We start from the raw sequence: 12,035 nt of genomic DNA, 5'->3' as shown, positions 1-12,035 counted from the left end.
AAAAATAAAAAAAAAAAAAAAAAAAAAAAAAAGGCAAAAGGCAAAAACAAGCCAAATCAGCTAAGTCCTTCACTTCTCCTTATCCTTCTCCAGAGCAAAGAACAGAACGGCGCCTAAAGCCTAAAAAGAAAAAAAAAACTTCCCTTCTTGCAGCTTAAGTCGTTGGCTTTCCACCGGCCCCCCGCGACCTCTCACTCCTTCCGGCGTCTCTCCGGTTACAAAACTTTCCCGTGTTTTCTCGGCAACCAAACAAGGTACGATGTAAACTTGAAAAGAATATAAAAGAAAACTGAAATTAAAAACGAAATTTCATCTGAAAAGCGAAAGAAGTAGTTCTTACCCGTGCGTTTCTCTGAAGAAGATTGGGACTAGCTGAGAATTGATTGTTCTTTTTATGTTTTTTCTTTTTGGGCTTGTTGTTTTGTTTATACGTAATGGGTTGTTTTCCAATCTAGGTTTTTCCTTTAGTATTGACGGAAGAGAATTCTATGGCTTGTGAAATCCCTGGGCAAATAGGAGAAAGAAACAAAAAACTTGATTCAGTAGCAAAAATAGGAGCAAATTAATTGAGTCAATGAGGTCGAAACCTACCTTGAACGCTCATTGTTGTAGTTCACTTGTAACTAGTCAAGGCTGGAATTTGAATATGAAAATTTTATATATTCCATCACAAGAGGCAAAACAGAAAAAAGCATCCGCACTTGCGTGAATTAGAACAAATGTTTAAGAAGATTCAAAACCTACTTTGAGAACGGAATATCCAATTGGCAGCAGCGATCATAAATATTGCGTCCCTACAAAGTATAAAGTACCAAGAGTGTTAAAAATCACTTTTAGAAACCAAACAAACAAAACCTCCATTAGAACTAACTTGAAAAGTAAACTTGAGTAATACCTGCCGAGTAGTTCGAGCTGCAACAGCACTCTGCCGTTATTGATACTGAAGGAGAGCCTGAAAACCTAGAAATGAATGGTGCTTGAGAGGATGTATTTGGGTCTATATCAATTAAATATGAGAAACAAAGGATGGGGATTCTCTTTTGAAAAATGTTTATGTTCTCTGAACATAACATTTTAAGGCTAAGAAGAATGTGGGAACGAATGGCCATGGAAGTTTTGAGTGAAATGGTTTTTGAACAATGGGATGTCTCTCCGCGAGGGTGCTCCTTAAGTGTAATATTTGCATCTAATATGTGAAGAGTTCATGTGAGATCATGGCATTAAATTTGCATCTTATGTCAAAGTATTCAGTTTGTTTATTTGAGAAAGAAATGAGAAAAAAGAAGAAGGGAAAGAACGAAAATGTGAACTGCGCTTAATTTGTATAGCATTAAAACAGGATAGGAATCTAGTACACTAAATTTAGTATGTAAAGTTTAGTAAGTTAAATTTTATTTTTTGATGTTGTCGCATTCTAAATATGGTATATGCATTACTCTTTACAATGAGGGATTCATCTTAAGACTGTTAACTTTTATTGTTTAGAAACTGGTTGATGCTAATATGGCGCCAAAGCGGACCACACCGGCCTCCTCTCCCCCTCTGACACAACGTCATCGATATGGGGAGCCGTCGGTAACAGAGTCAGAGAGAAACTCAGAATGAATAAGTGGCACTCCACCCCAGGCGGCCTATGAGAACATCCTGCCACTTCTAGCACTACCATGCTAAACACTCGAAGCTGGTTGGAAACACCGCAATCACAGACCTCAGAACCATCAGTAAGTTTTTGCCTCTCTACTAATTTTTAAGTAAATTTTAGTTATTTGATTAGAAATGCGGAGTTAGTGGAAATGAAGGCGAAGTCCTTTTAAGTGTGTTGGCTCTATTGTTAATCAAATAAGTTTCGCAATTTGTCAGTCAAAAGTAGATGTAGAAACATGATGACTGAAAAACTGCATTTTTAAGCCATATGTGTAGTGCGTAAGATTTTGACCAATTAGTATGTATAACATTATTATTGCAGGATTGCGATGTTCCCCGACCTAAAATCAAATTACCTTGGCACCGCATGAACTTTAAATGTAAAATAACGACAAAGTGCCCCTTGGCCCACACTGTAAATGTTATTAGGGGTAAATGTTATTAGGGAAGCCTTAAACGATCATTCTTATGGGATGCAATGGTTTATGGAGTCTTAATTCGGCCATCTTTTTTCTGTTCCCGAGCACCTTGACATGAGTTTAATGGCATTGTGAATGTTGAAATGCCGTGAGGTCGTGACGGGAAAGGAAAAAGAAATTTGGTTTTTTTCATCTGCAGAAGGCTGACTTTTATATCATATTGTGGATTTATCTAAATTACGTTTTGTTTTTTGACTTGTAGTCGTGGCCAAGTATAGTTTGGGTATGTTTCTCCGTTCTTACTGGCACCGGTAAGAACTATCAGAAATGCCTGAGAGGCCAACTGGCCAAGTATGGTTTAGGTATGTTTCTTACCGTTCTTACCGGTACCGGTAAGAACAGTAAGAAACGACCGAGAGAGTATGAATGGACTGTTATTTTCTTACCGTTCTTACCGATACCGGTAAGAACAGTCCAAAACGGCCGTGAGAGCATGAATGGATTCTGTTATTTTCTTACCGTTCTTATCAGTACCGGTAAGAACGGTTAGAAACGGCCGAGAGAGCATGAATGGATTCTGTTATTTTCTTACCATTCTTACCGGAAGAACGGTCAGAAACGGCCGAGAGAGTATGAATGGATTCTGTTATTTTCTTACCGTTCTTACCGGTACCAGTAAGAACGGTCAGAAACGGCCGAGAGAGCATGAATGGATATATAAGAAAGGTTAGTAATGCCCAAGGATATATGTGGATTATGTTTTATTCTCGCCCCTCGAATTGGTATCGGTAAGAACGATCAGGAAAGGCATTTCGATTTTTGAGTGTTTCTTACCGTTCGGACTGGTACTAGTACGAACAGTCAGAAAAGGCGGAGATGCCAAATATGGTTTGGGTATGTTTCTTACCATTCTTATTGGTACCGGTAAGAACAGTAAGAAACGTTACAAAAGGAAACCGTTCTTTCTTACCGTTATTATCGGTACCAATCTAACAGTTCATTTGGTTCTGCACAAATCTAAATGGTAACAAAATAATCAAGAAACCTAAAGATATTTGAATATATAAGGATGGATGCATTATTGGCGCAATGTATCCCCATACGACCAACATATGCCATAACTTCTTAAACATAGTTTTGTCCAATGTATCACCATAAGACCAATATTTTGTAGAGAATATAGGAAATGGAGGCAAGGAAAACAGATAACAAAAGAGGGTTTAAGCCTTTGAGGCATATTAGAAATATTTTCTTTTAAAGTTTTATCTGTCTTATTGTCTCATTTTCTGTTTAAATAATAATATATCATATTAGTAAAGTTCATGTCTAAAACAGTAAATGTACAGAATGACAAAAAAGTAATGGTAGCATTTTTCTTTTACAAAATACAAAAGGAAATATTTAAGTGGAGACATGTCTGAGAATAAAGATTTTCATAGAGTAAATTAGAAGAAAAGAGAATTTCAATAGAGCAGATCTAAAAAAATACAAGATTTTAGAAATTCGTACATGTATAAAACGCTCAAAGAGGCTGCCCGTGGTTTCGTCCTAAGAGCATGAAACATCTTGTGAGAGGGGAGGATGAAACGTTTCGTCTCTCTTTTTTTTCTTTTTCTTTTTTTTCTTTTTTTGCTTTTCTTCTTTTTTTTTTTTTTTTTTTTTGGGTTCCCTTTGTTTCTCATTTGTTTGTTTAGTCCTTAATTTTTATTTTTCCTCTCACATTCCTTTCTCGTTTCCTTCTTTACTCCTTAACTTTTATTTTCCTCACACTTTTATTTAATTTTATTATCATTTTAGTCTTTGTATTTTGTTTTTGATTTCTTTTGCTTTTCTTCCTTTTTTTTTATCCTCCATCCTTTTCTATTTGTTTCTTTGATCGCTCTATTTTTTTCCTTCTTTTTTTCTTTTTGCTTTCTTCCTTTTGTCTTTTTTTTGGGTCCTTTTTTCCTTTTTTATTTGCTGTTTCGGTCCCTTATTTTTGTTTTTTTTTTCTCACCTTTATTTAATCTTATCATTTTTTTCACCACTATACATTCTTGTGTTTCTACATTTTTTTATCTTTTATTTTTTCCTCCTTTTGTTTTTTTTTTGTCCTCCTTCCTTTTTTAATTTGCTTCTTTAGTCCCTCATTTTCATTTTTCTCCCACGCTTCTTTAATATTATCATTTTATCCAATATACATTCTTGTTTATTTTCTTTTTTCAAATGTCATCCTCATAAATAATTTTTGGATTAATTTCAAAAATTCCTCTTGAATTATCATTCTTATAATACCTTGTCTCCTGATTTTTAAAACGTAATATTCGTTCCTTATGAACAATGAAATGTTAACAAAAAAGACCACTTCGTTAGGTTTTAAACTAAAATTGATATTTAATTTTCTATTTTGAGGTTATTTTGAAAATTTTTTGGTTTAAATTTAATTTGAATTTAAACTAATTTAAATATTTAAAAAAATAATAATGGATGTATCATAATGAAAAGTTTAAATTTAAATTAGTTTTAAATTCAAACTAAATTTTAAACCATTGAGCTACTAAAATACCTTAAAATAACAAATTAAATGTCAATTTTTGTTAAAAATTAACGGAATGGGCTTTTTTGTTAACATTTCATTGTTCAGGGGAAACAGATGCTGCGTTTCAAATATTGGAGAGTATAGTGTTACAAGAGTTATAGTTCGAGAGAATTTTTGTAATTATTCATATTTTTTTCTCTCACTGTCTTGGTGAAATAATTTTTTGTATTAGTTGTGTATTAACTAACAACTAACTAAGATTTTTGTTATTAGAAAAACAAATGGTGCGTTTGGAATTGGTTCCAAAACGTTTTTGTTTTTTGTATGAAAATGAAAATAAAAACGTTTTTATTTTCATTTGGGAATCATTTCTGAAAATGCGTTTGGGAATTTTATTCTGAGATTGTTTTCAATTTTAAAAAAACTAAAATTACATTTGGTAGTTTAATTTTTAAAAACATGTATATAATATTAAAATTAATAATATATTAAATAAATATATTAAATAAACAATCAACCCATTTCCTTACTACCTCATCAATCAACGGAGACGAGTGGGGGGAGGGGGGCGCAGTAGGAGACGCGTGGGGGGAAGGGGCACTGTGCGCGCAGTTGCAGACGTCGACTGGATGAGCGACTGTGGGCGTTCTCCGCGTCTTCTTCGGCTGGAGAAGAGAGAAGAAAAAAAAATTGAAATCCGTTTTCAGAAAATGAAAACGTGAAAATGAAAACGTATTTTTTTCGTTTTTAGTTTTTCACAAAAAGACAAAAATTTTTTTTTTTTTTTTTCTAACACAAACTTCGCCAAACGCGTTTTTCATTTCTGTTTTCAATTTTTTACTTCGAAAAATGTGAAAAATAAAAACAAAAAGGGTAACAAACAGGCCCAAAAGTAATAACACAATAATCAAAACTGAATACAAGGATAAAACGTACAAAATTACCGTACGCGCATAGAGCATGGCCTCAAATAGTCTATAACATACATAAATTTATAATCTATAATTTATAACGTACATAAAAGAGCCAAACTCTCTTTCCATTTTTCTTCTCCATTTGCCATTTCCCACTTTTTTGTGTTTTTTTTATTACAAATTGTATTTTTCTGTTCCTAAGAAGGAAATTGTCTTTTTCTGACTGGAAGTTTTGTTATTGTTGGTTTTGATTTGGTTATGGTTATCATAAAAACTATATGGGAAATTAATCTTTAACTGTAATTGTGGCAAAAAGTAGTTGATTAGGGTTTTCTTCCAATTTGTTATATGGGGTTGCAATTTTTTTTTCTTGGGCTGCAGACATGGAAAGAAAGAAAGAAATAATGGTTTCAAATGTGTGCTTACTCAATTTTTTTTTATTTATTAAAATCACCTTTACATTGTTATTATTTTTCTGGCAAAACTTATGATATGACACGCATTTTTGTACCACTGGTAAAAACTAATGTTTTAGCCTATAAATTAACTTTTCAATGGCCTGATATGGAGTACGAACAATTTATGTGACTCGTTGTAAATATTAATCTAATTTATAATCTATTAGTCTATTAACTATTAAAATAGACAAATATTCTTTCTCTTAAAAATGCCACGCGGCAATCCATCACCCTTTTTCTCTTTTTTATATTTTTATATTTTTTTCATTTTTAAAATATTTTATTTTGTTTTTTATATTTTTTAAATTTTTGTGAATGTTTTTTTGTAGTTTAATTTTTCATGCGCAGAAAATTCTACACGTGTCTCAACTAGCATACATAACATAATAAAAATATAAAAATAATAAACCGAATACTTACAGACAAAAAAAAAAACGAAAAGACATAATAGAGGGACAATAGCAATTAGCAGTAAAAATCCGTAGCTTAATAAAAAATGCATTTAAACGTGGGTGCATTTGAGCCAAATTGTTTCAGTAGGGTAATTAAAAAAATGAAGACCGTAATTGGATAAAATGATATTTTATAGGGTTGTAAAAAATAATTTTTAAATGAGGATATATTTGGAAAAATAGATGCTTTTAATAAAGCATTAAGATTTTTTTTTTTAAAAAAAAGTGATAGATCATATAAAATATCTATTTTTTTTTTTAAAAAAGCAACCAAATAGTTAAACGTCCTATACAAGAATTCAAGAAAAGAATTCAAAAATTTTTTTTAAAAAAAGAATTCAAGAAAAGAGTAAATTTAAAATAAAAAAAATAAAAAATAAAAAACACTGCCCTCCCCTCTTTGGAGCGGCGTCGTTTTCGAAACCGGAAACCCTACCCTCCCCTCATATTCTTCATCTCTCTCTTAGTTTTCAGTCTCGTCAGTCTCCTCTCTCAAAAACCCAGCCCGAGTTTTCGCTGGTTCGCCGCGCCGCCCATTTTCAGAGGTTAGAAAATTGAGCTTTGTTTCCCTTCACTTCTCCGTTCGGTTTTCAGACCGGAAACCCTACCCTCCCCTCATATTCTTCATCTCTCTCTTAGTTTTCAGTTTCGTCAGTCTCCTCTCTCAAAAACCCAGCCCGAGTTTTCCGCTGGTTTGCCGCGCCGCCCAATTTCAGAGGTTAGAAAATTGAGCTTTGTTTCCCTTCACTTCTCCGTTCGGTTTTCAGACGGTTCCGTTTGTTTTTCATTCCGATAAAATCTGATTTGTAATTTTATCCTGTTGTTTATAATCTGATTTGTAGGATCAGTTTTTTTTATTATTTCTTATATGAGAAATCAGTTTGGTACACAATATAAAATATAGCTGGGGCTTTGTAATAAGTTTTCTAAGTTCGGATTTTCTTGTTCATCACTTTTTTTTAACTCTTTTTTTTGTGTTTGTATTAGGTTTAGAAAGATATGAGGTTAGAGAAGTGTTGGTTTTGTTCCTCCACCGTATATCCGGGCCACGGTATCCAGTTCGTCCGCAATGATGCAAAGGTGCTCTCTTTTTTCCTTTTTTCAAAATTTAATGTTTTTTCTTTTTCAATTGTGAATTCGTCTTAATTTTTTTGTTGGGTTCACATTTATGGGGTTTTCCTAGTTTTATTTATTTTTTCTTTCTTTTCTGGGTTCATATTTTTGGGGGTTTTCTTGCCTGGTAATTCAAAGTGATCTTGAAAACTTCTCACTGGTTACTTGTTGATTTTTGGCCATGTCAGTTTATGAGCCTAACAATAAAAGAAATTATCAGTTGGCATAAGCAACTTGCGGATAGCTGAGCATGTCTTCTTAACCTTAGATATTTTTCTTTCGGGGATATTTATCATGGGTGCGATAGTATAGTTCGTGAGCTTTATTTAATGCTTTAAGGAATTTTACTGTACGGGCTTGTGCAATAACAAAATTACTCTTATTTTATTTACCATGAAGTTGATTTTGGGTGCCTTTTAATTCCTTGTAGAATTTTGACAATATGGGTTTGTGCAATAACATAGTTACTCGTTGGTTTCACAATAGAGTTGATTTGGGTGCCTTTTAGAGCTATGTGGTTTACTTGAGAACTCTATTTCTTTTGCTTTGTGTTGGTTTATTGTATGTTTCTAGCGCCGCTTGTTTTTGTTGAGTCCTGACGACAACAAGCGGCACTAGAAACATAGCTCGGGAATGAGAATCTCTTTTTGGGATGATAAATGGTTTACTCCATGGTTGTTTAGACTTTCTGATTTCCAATCTGCTTCTATTTCTGATATTTGTTCCCTGTCTCTAAATAACATGGTCACTTGGAATTTTGGCTTTAGGAGAAACCTTAATGACAGAGAGATGGCCAGTTTGAATTCCCTTCTTTGTGCACTTGAGCCTTTCTTTCTTTCACCGTCTATTCCTGATTCTATCGTTCAGTCTTGCGATCCCTCTAGCATCTCTTGCAAATCTTTCTTTCGTTCACTCACTATGGAAATGGAAGCCTCTAATTTTGAACCTTTTAAATTCATTTGGAAGGCCAGTGTTCCCCATAGGATAAAGGTTTTCATTTGGTCGGTCTTTCTCAGAAAGTTAAATACTTGTGACGGGTTGCAGAGGTAGAATCCGCATATGAGCTTCTTCCCATTCTAGTTTGTCTTGTGTAAAAGAGATGAGGAATCAATTGATCATCTCTTTTTGCACTATAAGGTGGCTAGGAAGTTATGGGAGAAATTACTGGACAAATCCGGGATCAGGTGGGCATTTCCTGCTCATTGTAATTCCTTTATGCTGGAACACACAGTGGGGTTTGGGTTAAATAAAATGGCCAAAGAAATGTACAGTCATTGCAATTTTTAGAATGATTTGGATGGAGGGGAATGCTAGGATTCTTGAAGAGAGAGAAGTGGACACGGTTGACATTTTTTAGATTATGGGTGGCAACAATAAAGTTTTTAAAGATTTTCCTTTTTTATTAATTGTTCATAATTGGAGGGATGTGATCAGTCATTAGTTTTTATTCATTTTGCTTTGACTTGTTTGTATTTTTTGGTTTTTTTCTGTTAGAGGATACCTTATCCTCTTCCCCTTCTACTTGATGCATTATCAATATAAGGCTTTTTCTTATAAAACAAGAAAAAACTCCTGACACGTAGAAGCCTTCTGCAGATTTTCCGCTTTTGTAGATCGAAATGTCATAAGAACTTCAAGATGAAGAGGAATCCTCGTAAAGTAAGATGGACTAAAGCATTCAGGCGTTTACATGGAAAGGATATGACACAGGTCTATATGCTTGGTTTTTATTTTGCTTACTAGTTTTGTACTTGTCTCGTACTCATATTTCTTATTTTACGGTGTCTATGGTCTCAGTGGGTGTAAAGATTTGGATGGTAATCAGTTTTCCTTTCTTTTTTCTTTTCCAGGACTCGACCTTTGAATTTGAAAGGAAGCGTAATAGGCCAGAGAGATACGATAGAAATCTGACTGAAAACACTTTGAAGGCCATCAAGAAGATTAGTAAAGTCAGAGCTGATAGGGAGTCCCTACATCATAAGAACAGGTAACTTTTTTTGTTTTTGCTTTTTATTAGTTCTTGGAAAAGCATGATAGTAGGGGGTGTCGTTGTTTCGAATTTGATTGAAATCTTCTTCCAGATTAAAAGGGAAGAAGTCCAAGGAACTCCGCGAGGCATACAAGGAACTGCAACAAGACATCGGGCTTATCAATCCATCTATTCTCAAGAGAGACCCATCTCTCGCTCTTCCTATCAAGGTCAAGATTACCAAGAAACAAGCACAGGCTCAACCAATGGAAGAATGAGCGTAAAAATCTTCTTGTTGGTCGTATCTTTTTACTATTCTCTTAAGTATTCTATCTCCAAATGTTTCATCATCTGTTCAATGTTCGGGAAATGCTTCATGTGTTTGATGCTAAAATTTTGTAGGGATTAACGTGTTATGTAGAACGTGAAGAAGTGAGTTTTTCTGTCTTTATCTATATGGAATATTTTTTCATATTGTGTTGCTGATCCTGATATGCTATTTGGAGGAAGCAGCTTCATTAGATGCAATCTGTGGGTTGTGACTATTCGCATTGTTCCATTCATTTTTTTTCCTTGTTATTAATGTTCTTTATTTTCAAACTAGACCAGATACAAGAAATACTGGGTAGGTTTGCTAATTACTTGCCAATCCTTGTGCCAATTTGCTAGGGCTTTCATCGGGCCGGGGAATTTTCTTGTCTCTCCTAGACGCCTTTAGAGATTGTGCATTATTAGAAGTTTTTTTCGATTTTTTTTTCATTTGACAGTTCTCACATTTTCGTTGGCCTTTCTTTTCCCCTTGTGTTTGGTCTTGCCATTTACAAAAGATTGTAATTTCCTGGAAAAAAAAAATAGTTCTCCTTAAATTCTTAGCACTAACTATGTACCCTATTCGATTTTGAAAATGTTTCTTAGCCAGAGAAGGAAAAAAAATTGAAATTATTTCAAATTTTACCTATTAGCGCCTGATTTGTGTGAGTGATTTTGATTTTGAATTTAAATTTTGTGAGAGAATCTAATTGGTGGGAACTTTTTTATTTAAATTTTTTATAAGAAAAATATTGTATCATAATTAGAATCATGAGTTTGAATACGTGAATTAAATGCGTCCTTTACTTTTAAGAAGGAAATAAGCATGTGGCTTGTACAACAAGTCCTTTTTGTAAAAGGCATTTATGTAATTTTAACATTTATGGCTAAAGTTATTAGTGAAAATTAAAACATAGAAACTTAGTAAAGTTGACAAGACAAAAACTAAATAAACAATACTAATTTATTGCTAAGAATAAATAGTACTAATTAAACATATTAAAGTTTTGTTCAATTCGTCGATTCGAGTTTTCAATTCGAGTTAAGATGTAATTTTATATAAGAGTGTTTAACTGTAGCAAAAAAGTTAGATGTAATTTTTTATGAGAGTTTTTAACTGTAATAAAATTAAAATTGAAAACTGAATCGGTAAAATGAATGAAGCCTAAAAAATTACTAAAAAACTCTCTCTCTGTACCGTCATGGGGGGTGTTGGACGTCGTCTAGGGGATAAGGAGTTCCAGTGTGGTGACAAATAGTACTACTACGAGTAGGGCATGCGTGGAGTCATATCAGACATTAGCAAAACAAATTTCATTTTCACCATGGCCTTAACTATGATGCCTTCGACCTCGACATTGTTAGGGTTTTCGAAGCCTTCAATATGAAGATGTTTCTTCTTCAAAACATGACGAAGTCGTTGATTGTTGTTGAGGATCTAGACCACTTTAACTGGAAAAATCTTCGCCAGGGGCTTTTTTGGGGCGTTGAACTTCACAACAGAATAATCTCTTGCAAGAACTGACACTAACGTGAATTTGGTTTTTTCTATCTAAGAAATTTGATTAGGGAGAGATTTTACAAACCTCAATATTAAAGTTTGGCTACTACATTAATATAGTTATATATAAATAAGCTAAATTTCAGAAAAAACTTTTAATTAAATTATTGTTGTCAAAAAAGTATTTTTTTACCTTATTTCACTCTATAAATCATCTTTAAAAAAAGGGGAGGAAATTTAAAGTTTGGAGGTGTAATTTATTCTGCTGCATTAGTGGTAATTTTATTGCAAATTTATTTTCTCATAACAAATAGATGGTCGAAGATTTTGAAACTCAAATTTGTTGTCTAATTTTGATGTGTTAATTAGTGTCTAACTAATCAAATCATGTCACGTCATGTAAAAAAATAGATTGTTTTTTAATTTACTCTTTATGTTTATCATGAGATGTTGTGATATGATTTAATTAGTGAGAGACCAATTAAGACCAAAAATTATACAGCACATTTAGATCCAAGGTTTTGAAACGCGTGATTATCCATAGAATTTTACTAAATCGGTACATAAAAAAGTTAAATTACGCTCCGTTCATTTCACCGATTCGAGTTTAGAATTTGAGTTTTGCTACAGTAAGAAGCTTTCAAAAACAGTCACATATAACTTTTTTACTACAATAAAAAGCTCTTAAATAAAGTCACATTTCAACTCGAATTAAAAATTTGAATCAACGAACTAAAC

The 12,035-nt window shown here is 33.2% G+C and overlaps 1 protein-coding gene and 1 long non-coding RNA gene across 3 annotated transcripts; both read left to right on the top strand.

Annotated features, from left to right (window-relative positions):
- Positions 1-62: 62 nt before the first annotated feature.
- Positions 63-2,261, top strand: LOC112091441. The gene is made up of 3 exons (XR_002902144.1): positions 63-254; positions 1,486-1,721; positions 1,967-2,261. It is a non-coding gene; the product is annotated as an uncharacterized LOC112091441 (long non-coding RNA).
- Positions 2,262-6,840: 4,579 nt separating this feature from the next.
- Positions 6,841-10,046, top strand: LOC21392155 (probable ribosome biogenesis protein RLP24). Of its 2 annotated transcripts, none has more exons than XM_024165121.1 (5): positions 6,841-6,950; positions 7,393-7,485; positions 9,115-9,228; positions 9,369-9,505; positions 9,600-10,046. In XM_024165121.1, exons 2-5 carry the CDS (start codon positions 7,405-7,407, stop codon positions 9,763-9,765), a joined length of 498 nt encoding a protein of 165 aa, XP_024020889.1. In that variant the 5' UTR covers positions 6,841-6,950; positions 7,393-7,404; the 3' UTR covers positions 9,766-10,046. The 2 variants fall into 2 exon arrangements, with proteins under 2 accessions (XP_024020889.1, XP_010095645.2); XM_010097343.2 differs by lacking the exon at positions 6,841-6,950 and adding an exon at positions 7,060-7,123.
- The last annotated feature ends 1,989 nt before the right edge of the window (positions 10,047-12,035 follow it).

Source organism: Morus notabilis, unplaced genomic scaffold (genome assembly GCF_000414095.1).
Source record: "Morus notabilis unplaced genomic scaffold, ASM41409v2 Scaffold747, whole genome shotgun sequence".
NCBI classification, from domain to species: Eukaryota; Viridiplantae; Streptophyta; class Magnoliopsida; order Rosales; family Moraceae; genus Morus; species Morus notabilis.
This window is presented reverse-complemented; position numbering and strand designations above follow the sequence as displayed.